The sequence below is a fragment of the Amblyraja radiata genome, chromosome 8 (genome assembly GCF_010909765.2).
Source record: "Amblyraja radiata isolate CabotCenter1 chromosome 8, sAmbRad1.1.pri, whole genome shotgun sequence".
In the NCBI taxonomy this organism is placed as follows: Eukaryota; Metazoa; Chordata; class Chondrichthyes; order Rajiformes; family Rajidae; genus Amblyraja; species Amblyraja radiata.
The window spans coordinates 76,931,557-76,951,492 of NC_045963.1; the positions used below are offsets into that span (position 1 = coordinate 76,931,557).

The following is a 19,936-nucleotide window of genomic DNA, read 5'->3' on the forward strand; positions in this document are numbered from 1 at the left end:
ACGCTGTATCACTCTATGACAGTAAAAAAGATAGAAAAATAAGAGCAAAAAAAGATCAACCAGTTTAAATTGCCGCAGAAGGCCGTGGAGGCCAAGCCAATGGATATTTTTAAGGCAGAGATAGATAGATTCTTGATTAATACAGGTGTCAGGGGTTATGGGTAGGCGGGAGAATGGGGTTGAGAGGGATAGATAGCTCAGCCATGATTGGTTGGCAGAGTAGACTTGATGGGCTGAATGGACTAATTCTGCTCCTATCATTTATGAACTTGCAATTATAAACCCACAAATAGCAAATAGTCCTACCTTTTGGCAAGCCTTCTTGCAAACTTGTTTATACTCCTTGGCCTTCGATTCAGAATGATAACCTGCTCCTGAAATAATCAAATTTTAACAAATTAATTAATACCTAACAAATTATCAGTCTGTACACGAGAATAAAAGCAATTTTGGTGAGAGGCATCCTGCCTTGATACATATTGATGTCATTGTATCAAGTTTGACATCTATGAGTTTAAAATATGCCATACAAACACAAGGAATAAAATTCTCTATTATTGTGTGGCTTAAGTAGAGATCCCACATATTACATCATCAGCTCCCCAGCAATAGACAATAGACAATAGGTGCCGGAGTAGGCCGTTTGGCCCTTTCGAGCCAGCACCACCATTCAATGTGATCATGGCTGATCATCCACAATCAGTACACCGTTCCTGCCTTCTCCCCATATCCCCTGACTCCGCTATTTTTAAGAGCCCCATTTAGCTCTCTCTTGAAAACATCCAGAGAACCCTCCTCCACTGCCCTCTGAGGCAGATAATTCCACAGACTCACCACTCTCTGTGAGGAAAAAGTGTTTCCTCATCTCCGTTCTAAATGGCCTACTCCTTATTCTTAAACTGTGGCCCCTGGTTCTAGACTCCCCCAACATCGGGAACGAGTAGTCTGGTAACTTTCCAATTACGGTTTGGTGTTGTCAAAGAACCAAACTGCATGCCCACCATTCTTCTTCTTCTTGCGTATGGCGTGCACAGCCTAAAGTTGTAGGACAACTTGTTCTCTTTGATCTTATTTGATTGTGCACGCCAGGTTGATTGCATTCGTTGAAACAGGGCGGACCAGGTGAAGGTTGCAATCTCCCATCCCAATGCTCACCATTAAATAGGAGCTAGTGCAGAGCTAGCAGATCAAAATTAGGAAGGCACAAAGTGCTGGAGTTATGGCCCTGTCCCACGGTACGAATTCATTCCAAGAGCTCTCCCGAGTTTAAAAAAATCACACTCGTGGTAAGCACGGAGAATGAACGTAGCTGGTACGCCGGAGCTCGGGGACGTCTCTTAGCGGCTCGTAACGCTAACTGCAGGTACTCGGGAAGACTCGCTAACGATAGGTAAGCTCGGGAAGACTCGTGAAGATTTTTCAACCGACGAGCGGCCATTACCGTAAATCTCCGAGTTCGAATCAGGGCAAACTCGGGAGAGCTCTTGGAATGAACTCGTACCGTGGGACAGGGGTTGAACTCAACGGGTCGGGCAGCATCTCTGGAGAACATGGACAGGTGATGTTTCAGGTTGGGACTCATCTTCAGACCCAAAACGTCACCTATCCATGTTCTCTAGAGATGCTGCATGACTCGCAGAGTCACTCCAGCACTTTGTGTCTTCTTTTGTAAAACGACATCTGCAATTCCTTGAATAATTCTAACTGTGGAAAGTAACATAAATTAAAATACAATTCAGCTATTTCATGCAGTGAAATAACTTATTAAGAATAACAATTATACATCACTCTTTATGTAAATATACTAGACAGATAAATAAATACACAATATATTTTCTGATTAGTTACCCAAACCTAATCCCATTGCTTGTCAATTTGAAACTGACAGACTGTGCCCCAAAGAGGTAACGGTGTCTGATTACTGCTGTTGTTATCCACCTACACTAGCCAGGCTTTACCTACCATGGCCTTTAATCTTTTCCAGTTTTCTCCCCACCAACTCCATCAGTCTGATGAAAGGTCCCGAGCCAAAATATCGTCCGACCATTCCCCCTCCTCCAACCATCCCCCACCCCTCCAGATGAATCCTGACCCTCTGTGTTCCTTCAGACCTTTGTTATTTTTTGCTCAAAATTTCAACATCTGCAGTTTCTTGCGTGTTGTCACTGAAGACATTTGCTTTGGACACGGCAATCTCTGTGATTAATACTTGTAGAATACTTTATCAAACAACGTTACAGCCACTGATATATTATGGCCGTCAAAACTATTGGTTCAATGGTGCCTTATTTGCCACACATGCGACTGAACAGTTAAATTATTTTTCTATATTTTACACATGCTGGTGCCGCCATTTGTGGCGTCATTATTCAGCGTTCGGTCGACCCGCACGCTCAATGTACTGGAGTAATTCCCACGGTATTGGACTTGGGATATTCTGAATTTGTATCATTGTAACTTCACAGGGAAAGCGAATAAATAAATATTCATATCAACTGACCCTCATTAAAATTATTTGCTGCTGACTTTAGTGGGACGGTGGCGCAGCAGTAGAGTTACTGCCTTACAGCGCTTGCAGCGCCGGAGTCCCGGGTTCCATCCCAACAACTGGTGCTGTCTGTACGGAGTTTGTACGTTCTCCCCGTGACCTGCGTGGGTTTTCTCCGGGATCTCCGGTTCCCTCCCACACACCAAATACGTACAGAAATGTAGATAAATTGGCTTGGTGTCAGTGTAGGATAGTGTTAGTGTGTGGGGATCGCTGGTTGGTGCGGACGCGGTGGGCCAAAGGGCCTGTTTCCACGGTGTATCTCGAAAACTAAAGACTTATGGAAAAATCAATTCATGGACAGTTCTCAGGAACATAATTCAGGTATAGCCTGTACATTCTAGTCAATATCTAAGGAGAAGGCTGTATTAAAAAGCTATGAAAACCCTACTGTATCACAATTTTTCCACTTTGCTTATTAAATCAAGCATATAATGTCACAAAGATGGTTAGATTAACTTTAACAAGCCAGAACATATTGAATTTTGCCAATGATGATCAAAATTGTTGACAATCAGCCATTTAAACAGCATCAATTCCCAGCCTTGCATGCACGTTTTGTGAAGAACTACAGCCCGGGACAAATGGCAGATTCAGGCAGGTGGGAGATGCCCATTCTCCTGCAGCCCTGCAGCAAAGTGCAGTTTTGTTGGGAATGATGAGTCATACCCGGCACTCGCTCCGAGATCCCACTGGAAGTGCAATTCGAGACAAAAGGAACTGCGGGTGCTGGAATCTTAAGCAAAATACAGAGTGCTGGAGGAACTCAGTGGGTCAGGCGGCATCTGCGGAGGGAATGGACAGGCGACGTTTCGGGTCGGGACCCTTCTTCGAACTGGTTGGCGTACGGGAAAACATGATCAGAGCAGGACATCTGCAAGAATCACAGAGGGTGAGCAGTGAGAGAGGGCCTCACAGAACTCTCGCCAAAGAGAGGTGGAGAACTTCTTCAAAGTGGGCATACTTTGAGGAGATTTCGCAGCGGGGTAGTTCCGGAAGCGGCGGCGCTGCCCAAGCAGCTGCGGCTCGCCTGCAGTCCGTCTGTCTTTCCTTTTTTAGTTTTAGTTTTGTCTTGTTAGATGTATGCATTAGTCTCTTTTTAGTTGTGTATGTGTGGGGGGGTGGGGGAAACTTTTTTTTGATCTCTTCCTTCAACGGGGATGCGACCTTTTCCTTGTCGTATCTCCGTCTCCGCTGAAGCCTAATATCGTGGAGCTGGCGGCCTCCAACTGGAATCGACCTTGGGGCTCCGGTGGCAGAGCCTGTGGACTCACCATCGTGGAGCTGGCTGACTTCGGAGGCTGTGGTGGCGCCGTGGTTGCGACCTGACTTCGGAGCTTCGGAGGCTTCGGCCGCGGGCCCTGTGGAGAGTAACATCGGGAGCTCGCAGGTCCCTGGTTGGTGACCGATTTTCAGGAGCTCCCGCAACAGCAGCTTCGTCCACCCCGAATCGCGGAGTTTGAATCGGCCCATTCGCGGAGCTTAAAACCGGCCGGGGGATTTACCATCACCCGGCGGGGGCTTCAACATCGAGAGCCTCGATCGCCTCAACGCAGTGGGAGAACAAGCAAGGAAGAGATAAGACTTTTTGCCTTCCATCACAGTGAGGAGGTGCCTGGAGATTCACTGTGATGGATGTTTGTGTTAAATTGTGTTCATTGTGTTATTTGTTGGGTTTTTTCCTGTCATGACCGCATGGTACATAATTTCGTTCAAACTTTGGTTTGAATGACAATAAAGGAAATTCAATTCAATTCAATTCAAATGAAGACCTAAGTAACTGTGGATGCTGGCATCTTGATCAAAATGCAAAAGTATTCATTGGGTCAGGCAGGATCTGTGGAGGGTATGTGGACAGGTAATATTTGGGGTCGGGATCCTTCTTCAGACCAATGGTTTCGGAGACAAGATTATTTTCCTTTAGAATAATGCCTTCAAATATGTTTTTTGTTTTATTGAGACTTTTTATTAGACTTTTATTTTAATTGCATGCTTCAACTTTAATAGTTTAAATATGTCTGAAGTTCAGGAATGTTTTTTGAATCTTGCTCTGACAGATGGCTCATACAAAAATAATTTTGGAAATAGGAGGAACAGAACCTAAAGACAAAGAGCAAAGGTGGAGGCAGGGAAATATTATCGAATAATCTGCAGGGGACCAACCATAATGAAGAAATATCCAAGAAAGCACACCGATGCCTCTACTTCCTCCGAAGACTGATGTAATTCTGCATAGAAACATAGAAAATAGGTGTGGGAGGAGGCCATACGGCCCTTGGAGCCAGCACCGCCATTCATTGTGATCATGGCTGATCGTCCCCTATCAACAACCCATGCCTGCCTTCTCCCCATATCCCTTGACTCCACAAGCCCCTAGAGGGATATGGGGAGATGGATCCAATGGATGTGTAGGAAGGAACTGCAGATGCTGGTTTAAACCGAAGATAGACACAAAATGCTGGAATAACTCAGCAGGACAGGCAACATCTCTGGATAGAAGGAATGGGTGACGTTTCAAGGGTCTCGACCCAAAATGTCACCCATTCCTTCTTTCCAGAGATGCTGCCTGCCCCGCTGAGTTACTCCAGCATTTTGTGTCGGTCTCCAATGGGTCTGACAAACCACTACAGATGAATTATAGAAAGCATATTGTCATTTTGCATCATAGCATGGTTTGGGAACAGCTCTGCCCAAGACGTGGCCCAGACTCCCACCACTGACTCCATCCACACCTCACTCTGCTTCGGAATAGCAGTCAACATAATCCAAGACCTTTTCCACCCTGGCCACTCCTTCTTCTCCCCACCCAATTTGGCCAGATGATACAGGAGTTTGAAAGCATGTACCATCAGACTCAGGAACAGTTTCTTCCCCTATGTTATCTGGCATCTGAATGGTCCTTCAAAAAGATAGGGTACTGGTTGATTCACCTCTACCCCATTTTGGACATAGGACTTTGTCTCTGGAACTGGCGCGTTATAATGCTGAGAACTATATTCTGCGCTCAGGGTGATACAGCACGTAAATGGGCCCTTCAGCCCAACTTGCCCATGCTGACCAAGATGCCCCATGTACAGTAGTCACACCACCACATCCCTCGAGGTCTTTCCTATTCATGTACCTGTTAAATGTTCTTCTTGGATCGGCCTCAACTACCCTCTGCATTCTGCACTTTGGATCTTCTAAATAGGAAACAATTCCATTGCACAACACCCCTTTAGGAAGGCACAAACGCTGTGCACTTGAATGGAACTAAAATGTAAGTAATCATGGACTCACCAAAAATCAAACTGGATGTTTGTACTTTTGTACACATTTTTTTACTTCATGGTGAAATGGACAAGCTGAGTGAAGAGCGGCAACATTGCAAATGAAATACAATGTGGAAAAATATGAAGTTCTCCACATTGGTACAGGAAATATAAACATGGAAAATAGGTGCAGGAGTAGGCCATTCGGCCCTTCGAACCAGCACGGCCATTCAATATGATCATGGCTGATCATCCAAAATCAGTACTCAGGCCCTGCTTTTTCCCCATATCCCTTGATTCTGTTAGCCCTTAGGGCTAAATCTAACTCTTTCTGAAAACATCCAGTGAATTGGCCTCCACTGTGGCCGTGAATTGCACAGATTCACAATCCTCTGGGTGAAAAGGTTTTTCCTCATCTCAGTCCTAAATGGCTTACTCCTTATTCTTAAACTGTGACCCCTGGTTCTGGACTTCCCCAACATGGGTAACATTTTTCCTGCATCGAGCCTGTCGAATCCCTTAAGAATTTTATATGTTTCTATAAGATCCCCTCTCTCATCCTTCTAAATTCCAGAGAATATAAGCCCAGTCGCTCCATTCTTTCATTATATTACTGTTCATTATAGTACAGCATCCCGGGAATTAACTTGGTGAACCTAGGGTGCACTCCCTCAATAGCACAAATGTTCTTCCTCAAATTAGGAGACCAAAACTGCACACAATACTCCAGATGTGCTCTCACCGGGGCCCTGTACAACTGCAGTAGGACCTTCTTGCTCCTATACTCAACAGAAGATAACTAAAAAGGCAATACGGGGAGAAAAGATGAGGTACGACGGTAAGCTAACCAAGAATATAAAGAAGGATAGTAAAAGCTTCGTTAGGTATGTGAATAGGAAAAAATTAGTTAAGACCAAAGTTGGACCTTTGAAGACTGAAAAAGATGAATTTATTATGGGGAACAAGGAAATGGCAGGTGAGTTGAACAGGTACTTTGGATCTGTCTTCACTAAGGAGGACACAAACAATCTTCCTGATATACTAGTGGCCAGAGGATCTGGGGTGACGGAGGAACTGAAGGAAATCCACATTAGGCAGGAAATGGTGCTGGGTAGACTGATGGTACTGAAGGCTGATAAATCCCCAGGGCCTGATGGTCTGCATCACAGGGTACTAGAGACAGTGGCTTTAGAAATCGTGGACGCATTGGTGATAATTTTGGAGGGTAGCTTTTGGTGAATTGGTGGATTGGAGGGTAGCTAATATTATCCCACTTTTTAAGAAAGACGGGAGAGAGAAAACGGGGAATTATAGACCAGTTAGCCTGACATCGGTGGTGTGGAAGATGCTGGAGTCAATTATAAAAGATGAAATAGCGGCACATTTGGATAGCAGTGACAGGATCGGTCAGAGTCAGCATGGATTTACGAAGGGAAATCTTCGTGAATTTTTTGAGGAATAACTAGAAAAATGGACAAGGGAGAGCCAGTGGATGTAGTGTACCTGGACTTTCAGAAATCATTTGATAAGGTCCCACATAGAAGATTAGCGGGCAAAATTAGGGCACATGGTATTGGGGGTAGAGTGCTGACATGGATAGAAAATTGGTTGGCAGACAGGAAACAAAGAGTAGGGATTAACGGGTCCCTTTCAGAATGGCAGGCAGTGACTAGTGGGGTACCACAAGGTTCAGTGCTGGTATTCGCAGCTATTTACAATATACATCAATGATTTAGATGAAGAGATTCAAAGTAACATTAGCAAATTTGCAGATGACACAAAGCTGGGTGGCAGTGTGAACTGTGAGGAGGATGCTATGAGAATGCAAGGTGACTTGGACAGGTTGGGTGAGTGGGCAGATGCATGGCAGATGCAGTTTAATGTGGATAAATGTGTGGTTATCCACTTTGGTAGCAAAAACAGGAAGGCAGATTACTATCTAAATGGTGTCAAGTTGGGAAAAGGGGAAGTAATAATAATAATAATGGATGGGATTTATATAGCGCCTTTCTAATACTCAAGGCGCTTTACATCGCATTATTCATTCACTCCTCAGTCACACTCGGTGGTGGTAAGCTACTTCTGTAGCCACAGCTGCCCTGGGGCAGACTGACGGAAGCGTGGCTGCCAATCTGCGCCTACGGCCCCTCCGACCACCACCAATCACTCACACACATTCACACACAGGCAAAGGTGGGTGAAGTGTCTTGCCCAAGGACACAACGACAGTATGCACTCCAAGCGGGATTCGAACCGGCTACCTTCCGGTTCACTTAGCCGAACACTTAGCCCATTGTGCCATCTGTCGTCCCAACAGGAGTACAACAAGTACAACAGGATCTGGGGTTCCATGTTCATCAGGCAATGAAAGTAAGCATGCAGGTACAGCAGGCAGTGAAGAAAGCGAATGGCATGTTGGCCTTCATAACAAGAGGAGTTGAGTATAGGAGCAATGAATGAATGAATGAATGAATGAATGAATACGTTTATTGTCATTGCACAAACTGTGCAACGAAATTCCATTTACATCTCCTCCGGTTAAAAACAAATACAAACACGACAACCATTAACACATATGTACACTTTATTTTAAAAGAGTTTAAAAGAATTTGGCGACATTTCTTGGAATTATATTTTGCTTCCCCAGTGTTCTCTGTTGGAATTTAGCTCTTTTATCGCACATGGGTAGAATCTATTTTTAAGTCTGCCTTCAGAGACCTGAATCGCCTCCCGAGGATAGCAGAGTGAAAAGGTGGTTGGCAGGGTGGGATGTGTCCTGCTTGATATTTGTGGTCCGGCGCAAGCATCGGGCCCTATATATATCATCCAAGGAGGGCAGTTGAGCGTTTGTAATGCTCTGCGCAGTTTTTATAATTCCCTGCAGCGCCCTCCTCTCAGCCACAGTACAGCTAGCAAACTACACCAGGATTCCATAGGAGAGGATACTTTCCACGGCGCATCGGTAGAAGGACAGCAGCAGCGGCTGTGAGACGTTTGCTCTCCGCAGAGACCTCAGGAAATACAGCCGCTGATGTGACTTCTTCACGAGAGTGACGGTGTTCATTTGCCATTTGAGGTCCTGGGAGATGTTTATTCCCAGGAACTTAAAGCCGGTGACTCTCTCCACCATGTCTCCCTTGATGTATAAGGGAGCAGGTTCCTCTCTCCTCTTCCTCCTGAAGTCAACGACCAGTTCTTTTGTCTTTGATGGGTTGAGTACCAGGTTGTTTTTGGTACACCAGACAGTCAGTTTTTGGACTTCATCCCTGTAGGCAGACTCGTCGTTGTTGTTTATCAGTCCCACCACAGTCGTGTTGTCCACAAACTTGATGATCCTGTTTGTACTGTGTGTTGGTATACAGTCATAAGTGTATATTGTATACAAGATGGGACTCAGCACACAACCTTGTGGCGCTGCTGTGCTGAGCGTCAGGACTGGGGAGTAATTGGACCCCATCCTGACAGTCTGTGGGCGGTCTGTTAAAAAGTCCTTAATCCATCCGCATGTGTTTGCATTAACACCCAGATCAGACAGTTTGTCCACCATTCTGCTGGGGATGATTGTATTAAATGCAGAACTAAAATCTACAAATAACATCCTCACATATGAGCCAGGACGCTCCAGATGTGTCAGTGCAGAATGTAGAGCTATGTTGATGGCATCCTCCGTTGACCTATTAGCTCTATATGCAAACTGATGCTGATCCAGGGTGGATGGGAGTGAGGACTTAATGTAGGCCAGGACCAGCCGTTCAAAACACTTCATCACCGTTGAAGTGAGAGCAACAGGTCTATAGTCATTCAAGCTGGTAATGGATGTTTTTTTGGGTACAGGCACGATGGTAGCAGTCTTAAAGCATTTAGGGACAGTGCACGTTGACAGAGAGAGGTTGAAGATGTCGCTAAAAACCTCAGCTAACTGGTCTGCACAGTCCCGCAATACTCTCCCTGGGATGCCATCTGGGCCAGCACCCTTCCTGGGGTTGACCCTGCGGAGTGTTCTTCTGACGTCCTCCGTACTCACAGTGAGTGCCAGTTCGTCAGTGCTGGGTGCGGCTGCAGGTGCAGGCTCCGCCTCATTCAGCTCAAAACGGGCAAAAAAATGGTTGAGCTCCTCAGCTAGCGAGTTGTTACTGCTGCAGATGATCGCCCCCCCCTTGCCCTTGTAGTTTGTGAGTTGCTGAATGCCCTGCCAGACACGCCGAGGGTCCCTCTCGTTAAAATACCCCTCTAACCTTCTTCCATAGGCTGTCTTTGCCTCTTTAATGGCTCTCTTTAGTTTAGATCTGGCAGTGCTGTACAATTCATCACTGCCAGATCTAAAGGCTGAGTTGCGTTCCCTCAGCAGCTTCCTGACATCCCTGGTCCTTCTGCAGTTGTATAGGGCCCAAGTGAGAACACACCTGGAATATTGTGTGCAGTTTTGGTCCCCTAATTTGAGGAAGGACATTCTTGCTATTGAGGGAGTGCAGCGTAGGTTTACAAGGTTAATTCCCGGGATGGCGGGATTGTCATATGCTGAGAGAATGGAGCAGCTGGGCTTGTACACTCTGAAGTTTAGAAGGATGAGAAGTGATCTTATTGAAACATATAAGATTATTAAGGGTTTGGACACGTTAGAGGCAGGAAACATGTTCCCGATGTTGGGGGAGTCCAGAACCAGGGGCCACAATTTAAGAATAAGGGGTAAGCTATTTAGAATGGAGACGAGGAAACGCTTTTTCTCACAGAGAGTTGTGAGTCTGTGGAATTCTCTGCCTCAGAGGACGGTGGAGGCTGGTTCTCTGGATACTTTCAAGAGAGAGCTAGATAGGTCTCTTAAAGATACCGGAGTCAGGGGATATGGGGAGAAGGCAGGAACGGGGTACTGATTGGGGATGATCAACCATGATCACATTGAATGTGCGGTGCTGGCTCGAAGGGCTGAATGGCCTACTCCTGCACCTATTGTCTACTCAAATCTTTGAGTTTGGTTTGATTGTATTTACGCAGAGTGTAATCTGATTTTCAGTATTCAGTATTAACTTTATTGTCATTTCACCGAGTACTTGCATACACAGAAGAAACGAAGAATTGTTTCTCCTCAGTTTTTGTCAGTGCAATTAATAAAAACAGAAATAAATACATACCACAAAAATTATCATATCTAAAATAGACCTAAAATTGAACTAAAAACAGACATTCAAACCAAACAGTGACTTTTTATCGGATCGCATGCAAAAAAACTTTTCCCTGTACCTCAGCACACTTGACAATAATAAACCTAAACCCGAATTAATGGACAGATCCATTTGTGCATGCAGCCGATACAACATACTTGTGGTGCTATGCTCTTTCAGGCTACTATGTTATAATCTGGTCGCTATGGTACAATCTCTACCAGACAAGTTATAGAACATAATAGTACATACAGCACAGGAACAGGTGGAACAGGTCCTTCAGCCCACAATGCCTGTACCGAAATTGTCAACCTCTTTTTTGCATCATAGCCTGGTTTGGGAACAGCTCTGCCCAAGACGTAGTTCAGTCTGGACTGATCAGGCTCCCACCACTTACTCCGTCTCCAACTCCATTCTGTGGAATTATTTGCCATAGAAGGCCGTGGAGACCACGTCAGTGGATATTTTTAAAGCACAGATTGATAGATTCATTAGTACGGGTGTCAGTGGTTATTGGGGGAAGACAGGAGAATGGGGTTAGGAGAGAGAGATAGATCAGCCATGATTGAATGGCGGAGTAGACTTGATGGGCCGAATGGCCTAATTCTACTCCTATTCCTTATGACCTTTGGCCCAACTTGCTCTCACTGACCCATTTGCCCCATCTTCACTTGTCCCACCTGCCTACGTTTGACTCAACCTATCCTATCCATGTGTAGGAAGGAACTGCAGATGCTAGTTTACACCGATGATAAGACATAAAATGCTGGAGTAACTCAGCAGGACACCCAGCATCTCTGGAGAAACGTCACCCATTCCTTCTCACCAGAGATGCTGCCTAACCGCTGAGTTACTCCAACATTTTGTGCCTATCCCATCCATGTACCTGTCTAAATGTTTCTTGAATGTTAATTTCCTTTAAACTTTGCCCCTCTCACCTCGCTTGACACTTTATCACTTCCATCCTGGAGAAAGAGGTAATGACTAACTACTCTGAAGTCGTGTGATCTATAAGCACTTGGTTAAAACTGTCAAGGTGATATTTGTTTTAACATGTGTTATCTACCACCAATAAACGTGAATCTGACTGGGAGATGGGTCGGTCTGAAGAAGGGTCTCAACCCGAAATGGCACCCATTCTTTTTCTCCAGAGATGCTACCTGTCCTGCTGAGTTACTCCAACATTTTGGGTTCAATCTATCCTTGTACGTGTCTAAATGTTTCTTAAACGTTAATCTCATTCAAACCTTGCCCTTCTCACCTTAAAGCTGTGCCCTCCAGTATTTGACACTTCCATCCTGGGGGGAAAAAGGTAATGACTGTCCACTGTGAAGTTGTGTGATATATAAGCACTTGATACAACTGTCAAGATGGATATTGGTTTTAACATGAAACTTAATGAACAGTGAAAGGCCTGGACAGAGTGGATGTGGAGATGATGTTTCCACTCGTGGGAGAGTCCAAGACCCAAGGTCATAGCCTCAGAATAAAAGAACGTTCCTTTCGGAAGGAGATGAGGCGGAATTTCTTTCGTCAGTGGTTGGTGAATCTGTGGAATTCATTGCCACAGAAGGCTGTGGAGGCCAAGTCAGTGGATATTTTTACGGCAGGGATTGGAAGATTCTTGTGTAGGAAGGAACTGCAGATAGACACAAAAGGCTGGAGTAACTCAGGCAGCATCTCTGGAGAGAAGGAAAGGGTGACGTTTCGAGTCGAGACCCTTCTTCAGACTGAGTCATGGGAGTGGAAGACATAGAGATATGGAAGGCTAAGGAGTGAAAACGAGAGATTAAAGGGGACGAAGTTCAAGGAAAATGTAGATCGGATCATTGTTAGCTGCGGGGAAGGTGACAACGTTGCATAAAATCAGTAAAATTCAAACTGGAGGACAGTCAAGCAAGTCGGAGAACTAGGATGGGGGAGGGATGCAGAGAGAGGGAAAGCAAGGACAAAGTCAGGGAAGTCAATATTCACTGCTGGGTTGTAAGCTGCCTAAGTGAAATACGAGGTGCTGTTCCTCAAATTTGTGTTGGGCCGCACTCTGACAGGGGAGGAGGCCCAGGACAGAAAGGTCAGTGTGGGAATGGGAGGGGGAGTTAAAGTGTTTAAACACCAGGAGATCACGTAGGTCTAAGCGGAGATACATTCTTGATTAGTACGGGTGTCAGGGGTTACGTGGAGAAGGCAGGGGAATGAGGTTAAGAGGGAAAGATTGATCAGCCATGATTGAATAGTGGAGTAGACTTGATGGGCAGAATGGCCTAATTCTGCTCCGAGAACTTATGAACAGAAACTGCACCATTCAGGATATGGCTTGGCCTATTTATGGTCTCAAAACGGACAATATTTGATTTAGGTGGGTGGGAGTGGGGACATATCCTCCCTCTGAAGATAAGACACAAAATGCCTGGAGTAACTCAGACAGCAGCTCAGGAGAGAAGGAATTGGTGTCGTTTTGGGTTGAGAACCTTCTTCATGTCATAGGGAATAGAAGTAGAATTAGGTAATTCGGCCCATCGAGTCTGACATTCAATCTCTCCCTCCTAACCCCATTCTCCTGCTTTCTCCCCATGACCTCAGAAAGCTTTATCTGCAGTGTCCTCTCTCTAACCGTGAGCATTGCTGAGGGGAGGGACGGAGGGAGAGAGGGAAGGAGGGAGGGAGAGAGGGAAGGAGGGAGGGAGAGAGAAGGAGAGAGGGGAGGAGGGAGGAGGGGGGGAGAGAAGGAGAGAGGGGAGGAGGGAGGAGGGGGGGAGAGAAGGAGAGAGGGGAGGAGGGAGGGAGAGAGGGGGGAGAAAAAGGAGAGAGGGGAGAGGGTGGAGAGTGGCATGGAGGGAAGGAGGAGAGAGGGATAAGGGAGGGGGAGAGAAGGAGAGAGGAGAGGGAGAGAGGGGAGGAGAGGGGGAGAGAAGGAGAGAGGGAGGGAGAGAGGGGAGGAGGGAGGGAGAGAGGGAGGAGGGGGGGAGAGGGGAGGGGGGGGAGAGGAGAGAGGGGAGGAGGGTGGAGAGTGGCATGGAGTGAGAGAGGGAAGGAGGGAGAGAGGGAAGGAGGGAGGGGGGGAGAGAAGGAGAGGGGAGGGAGAGAGGGGGAGAGAAGGGGAGGGAGGGTAGGATAGAGGGAAGGAGGGAGGGATAGAGGGAAGAAGGGATGGGAGAGAGGAGAGAGGAAAGGAGGGAGAGAGAGAGGGAAGGAAGGAGGGGGAGAGGGAAGGAGAGAGGGAAAAGAGGGAGGAGAGAGAGAGGGAGGAAGTTCACCTTTCGGCGGCGGGAGGAGGAGGGGGAGGAGGAGGCCGATGGCGGGTGAGGGGAGGGGAGGGAGGGAGGGGAGAGTGGACAAGAAGCCCGGGCTCACCTGCGTGCACCAGCACGAAGCCCACGTTCCTCCCGTCCGCGCCGCCATCTCTGTCGCTCCTCCTCATCGCCGCCGGTCCCGTCTTCTCCCCCTCAGCGGCGGCGGGCGGCGAGGAGGACGAGGACGAGGAGGACGAGGAGGCCGCTGGGCCCGGGCGCCCGCTCTCTGCAGCCTCCATGATGGTCACACACGGGCGCCATGGCCGCCACCGCCGCCGCCTGCCATCGGTCGCTCGCTCGGTCAAGGTGGCGGCGCGGGCGGGGGCGGGGGAGGAGGAGGAGGAAGAGGAGGAGGTGGGGGCAGGCCGAGCGGTGGAGGGAGGGAGGCGGTGTCCGGATTAGGAGGGGATCCGGATTAGGAGGGGGATCCGGATTAGGAGGGGGGTCTGTATTAGGAGGGGGATCCGGATTAGGAGGGGGATCCGGATTAGGAGAGGGGATCCGGATTAGGAGGGGGGTCCGGATTAGGAGGGGGGTCTGTATTAGGAGGGGGTGTCCGGATTAGGAGGGGGTGTCCGGATTAGGAGGGGATCCGAATTAGGAGGGGGTGTCCGGATTAGGAGGGGATCCGGATTAGGAGGTGATCCGGATTAGGAGGGGGTGTCCGGATTAGGAGGGGGTGTCCGGATTAGGAGGGGATCCGAATTAGGAGGGGGTGTCCGGATTAGGAGGGGATCCGGATTAGGAGGGGATCCGGATTAGGAGGGGGTGTCCGGATTAGGAGGGGGTGTCCGGATTAGGAGGGGGTGTCCGGATTAGGAGGGGATCCGGATTAGGAGGGGGGTCCGGATCAGGAGGGGTGTCCGGATTAGGAGGGGGTGTCCGGATTAGGAGGGTGTGTCCGGATTAGGGGGGGTGTCTGGATTAGGGGGGGAACCGGATTAAGGGGGGCGTGTCTGGATTAGGAGGGGATCCGGATTAGGGGGGGATCCGGATTAAGGGGGGGCGTGTCTGGATTAAAAGGGGGGGCGTCCAGATCAGGAGGCGGTGTCCAGATTAGATGGGAGGGATCGGATTAGGAGGGGGGATCCGGATTAGGAGAGGGGATCTGGATTAGGAGAGGGGATCCGGATTAGGAGGGGGGTCTGTATTAAGAGGGGGAAGCGGATTAGGAGGGGATCCAGATTAGGATGGGGGGGTCTGGATTTGCGGGGAGGGAGTGGTAGGGGCCGGACGAGCAAGGGGATTGGGGAGCCGGACGAGGGGGTGGTGGGGCTGGGGGAGTGGGTGGGGGGAGAATGGTGGACGTGCGGGGATGGGGAGGCTGTGGCCGGATTAGCGGGTGGAGGCCGAGCGAGGGAATGGGGAGGGGGGGTGCTGGATGAGCGAGGGGATGGAGAGGAGACGGGGTGTGGGGCAGACGAGTGAGGAAATGGGGTGCAGGACGAGGCCGGATTAGCAGGGGGTGGCAGGCCGGATGAGGTGGGGGGGGGGGGGGGGGGATGAGCTGCCCATCTGGACCTCAGGACAGGTGTTTCCAACTTTTTTCATCCCGCTCACCCCTGCCAACTTTAATAGCGGGGCCTCTTCGTGGCGATCCCTGGATGCGACGACACGTTGCGCTCTGTGACGCTTCGGGTGACCAATTCTGTCATGTTGGACGACGACAGAAGCCAACGTCGTCTGACACACGAGTAAACAAATTTTAATAGCACATGACAATGATATTTCACTTATTTATGAACAACTAATGATGAGCAGATACCGGTATACCAGAACCAAACACAGTCAGTCAATGAGAAAAAATATGTACAAATCCAGAATCAACAAAGTTACCCCCTGGGGGTAAATTTACCCCAGGTTGGAAACCCTTGACCTAGGGCTATGCGAGATTCCGGTTGCCAAACACTTTAAGGGTCTCGACCCGAAACGTCACCCATTCCTGCCACCCAGCGGTATGAACATTAAAGATAGACACTAAATGCTGCAGAACAGTCAGCATCACTGGAGAGAAGGAATTGGTGATGTTTCGGGCCGAGGCCCTTCTTCAGACTCAATATGAATATTGATTTTTCTTAATTAGAACTAACCCTTGCTGTCTATCCCTTCCCCACCCAAGTTTTCCGACTAGTTTCACTGTCCTGATTTATTTTAGATTGTATGCCTCCTTGTTAACTTCCCCCCCAGCCAATAATGGACCATTCTATCATCGTCTGGTTTGATTTATCATTTTCACTTCTCCTTCCATATCTCTGTCTCCCTCTCACCCCGACTCTCAGTCTGAAGGGTCGACCCTAAACGTCACCAATTCCTTCTCTCCAGAGATGCTGCCTGTCCCGCTGAGTTACACCCGCTTTTTGTCTCTATCCGGCGGTTTAACGGACAGAAACAACCTCCACCCCGAGCGCAGTTTGGCTCAACCGCTCCCAACCCACTGCCCAATCACCGGTCGCCCTCCAGGTTAGCTGGTTTCCCACTTCATGCCTTGGCGGCCCTGACTGCTTCCCAAGATGGCGGCCGGGGGTGATGTTGGTAACGAACCGGTCAGTACCATTGAAAGTCGCTCAACATGGTAGCTTTGGTGTGTAGGAAGGAACTACAGATGCTGGTTTACTCTGAAGGTAGACACAAAGTGCTGGAGTAACTCAGTAGGTCAGGCTGCATCTCTGGAGAAAAGGAATAGGTAACGTTTTGGGTCGAGGCCCTTATGTCTTTCTTGTAAAAGCAGAACAAATACTACAGCACTTTGTGTCTTTTTTAGTCTTAAGAGTTTCGACCTGAAACTTCACCTGGCCATTTTCCTCCACAGGTGCTGCCTGGCCAACTGCGTATATCCAGTAAACCACAATAACGAGAGTTAGTTGTGTGGATCAGCTTGTCATGTTTGAACTCCACCTACAGTGACTTTGGTTCTTGCGCTCCCGACTAACTGGAATATATTGTAATACTCCAGAGCATCAAAAAAGTGAATTAAAATAACATCCAATAGTCCAGAACATTTGCTTGTCAACCATAATCCAGAACATGTCAGATTATTGGACGGGAAATATTTTGTACCAAAACTCTAAGGCTCCTCATAAATTTCTATTCAATTACAGCATCATCCTTGTTCAGAATTATTTTTTTCTTCAACTTCAGCATGCAATCCCGTACCTAACCTTGGCTTTACAATCAACAGGCAAAAACAGTTTTAAATATGGTAACTCTGGCAAAACAAGTTTAAATGTCATATTTCAAGTTCAAGGCATGCATGAAGATGGCCAACCAGGATCCACTATCCTTGCCTTCAATAGCAAAAATAAAAGCAAATGTAATAAAATTTAACTTGTTACTCTGAATTATTTTGAGTTACTTAGAAAGATGGGCGATGCCTTTCTAGATTGAATCCCGGGTAAATTATTTTGCTGCTCATGGTTTGATAACTTTTCAGAAAACGATCGATTCTTTCCAAGGCTTTCACGCATGCTGAATCATTTTTTGTGTTCAGTAATATTTAAGGCAATGAACTTTGCCTCTTCAGTCTGAAGAAGGGTCCTGACCTGAAACGTCACCTGAAACATGTTCTCCAGAAATGCTGCCTGACCCAGCGAGTTTGAGCGTGCCTTACACCAATTCATGCATCATAGTTCCACTATTTTTAATTATCAAATCTGCAGAAATAGAGTTCCACAAAATTATAATAAATTTCCATAAAATGTATTGTTACAAAGTTCTGCTTTGTTAAATTTAAAGTAGTTACCATGATGAATAAAAGTAATCGTGTAAAACATGGAGAATCTGTTCTAATTCTGCAAGATTTACCGTGGTAATTGCCTTTATCTGAACGTTAATGGAAAAAAATAAGCATTATTAAAGAAACAGATAAGCCGCCCACATCCTTAATGTCATGAATTTTGATCTGACAGAAATTAAAGGCATTTTGTGAAATTGATCATTGACCTTCACCAATTTTTTTAAATGTTGCTTTCCATACAGCTGTTATTCACAGAAATCATCTTCCTGTTGGTATCAGGTGACGCTTTAGAAAACATCTGAATATTACTAACATGATCAAAGAACGTTGGGCGTGTGGACATAAACAAAAATTAAAAAAGAGCAATTGCCCACAGTTCTTTAAAGCTTGATTCCCAGCAGTGGGAAAAATTAAATGGAAAAACTGTTGGTAAAAAATACAGCAATATAGTCAAAAGCGATGACAAGGAACTGCAGATGCCGGAGTCTTGAGTGAAACACAAAGTGCTAGAGTAACTCAGCATGTCAGCAAGCATCTCTGGAGGATATGGATATGAGAAATGTTGGGTCAGGACCCTTCTTGAGACTGTGGCACTTAGTGTTTTAGTGAACAATGACACTGGTCCTTCAGGATCTTGTGAATTAAGGGCCTGTCCCACGTGGGGGTCATTTGCGCGTCACGCTGGTGGCGCGCGAGGATTTTGAGAATCCCAAAATCCAGGAGTGTTGAGCGCAACCACGCGTCACTGCCTATGCCACCACGTCTCACCACGCGCCATGCGTGTTACGCTTGCGTCAATGATGTCTCGTAAATGACGCGCAAATAACGCCCAAGTGGGACAGGCCCTTTATAAATCTACAATATAGCTGTCAGTAATACACATTGAACTCCATCGCAAGCAATGGCTAACCTGGAACAGAATCTACACCCTCCATGCAAGAACAGCCCATATATAACCATATAACAATTACAGCACGGAAACAGGCCATCTCGACCCTTCTAGTCCGTGCCGAACACATAATCTCCCCTAGTCCCATATACCTGCGCTCAGACCATAACCCTCCATTCCTTTCCCGTCCATATAACTATCCAATTTATTTTTAAATGATAAAAACGAACCTGCCTCCACCACCTTCACTGGAAGCTCATTCCACACAGCCACCACTCTCCGAGTAAAGATGTTCCCCCTCATGTTACCCCTAAACTTCTATCCCTTAATTCTCAAGTCATGTCCCCTTGTTTGAATCTTCCCTACTCTCAGTGGGAAAAGCTTATCCACGTCAACTCTGTCTATCCCTCTCATCATTTTAAAGACCTCTATCAAGTCCCCCCCTTAACCTTCTGCGCTCCAAAGAATAAAGCCCTAACTTGTTCAACCTTTCTCTGTAACTTAGTTGCTGAAACCCAGGCAACATTCTAGTAAATCTCCTCTGTACTCTCCCTGTTTTGTTGACATCCTTCCTATAATTAGGCGACCAAAATTGTACACCATACTCCAGAATTGGCCTCACCAATGCCTTGTACAATTTTAACATTACATCCCAACTTCTATACTCAATGCTCTGATTTATACCCATCACCTGCATAAGTGGGGGATGCCCTGCTTGCAACTGCTGACATCCAGACCACACCATCCCACACATCATGGGATGAGCTAGATAGGGCTCTTAAAGATAGCGGAGTCAGGGGATATGGGGAGAAGGCAGGAATGGGGTACTGATTGTGGATGATCAGCCATGATCATATTGAATGGAGGTGCTGGCTCGAAGGGCCGATTGGCCTACTCCTGCACCTATTGTCTATCGTGAATGACTGCCCACTGAGGCATTTCCCTGGGGGCATCAAAGCCATCCACCCAGTAACTGATGCTGTCCTGACCTGGATGTCTACCCTTGGTCTACAACTTTAGGCTGTGCATGGCCATACGCAGGAAGAAGATACACATTGAACTCTTG

The 19,936-nt window shown here is 47.1% G+C and overlaps 1 protein-coding gene across 6 annotated transcripts in view; it reads right to left on the minus strand.

Annotated features, from left to right (window-relative positions):
* Positions 1–14,582, minus strand: part of tasp1 (taspase 1) — a 104,095-nt gene extending 89,513 nt beyond the window's left edge. For all 6 annotated transcript variants that reach the window (XM_033026280.1, XM_033026278.1, XM_033026277.1 and 3 more), the window contains exons 1-2: positions 14,310–14,582; positions 307–374 (exon numbers count right to left, since the gene is read on the minus strand). In XM_033026280.1, coding sequence (XP_032882171.1) covers positions 307–374; positions 14,310–14,487 — 246 coding nt within the window. In that variant the 5' untranslated portion in view covers positions 14,488–14,582. The remainder of the gene's footprint in view (positions 1–306; positions 375–14,309) is intronic.
* Between the last annotated feature and the right edge of the window lie 5,354 nt (positions 14,583–19,936).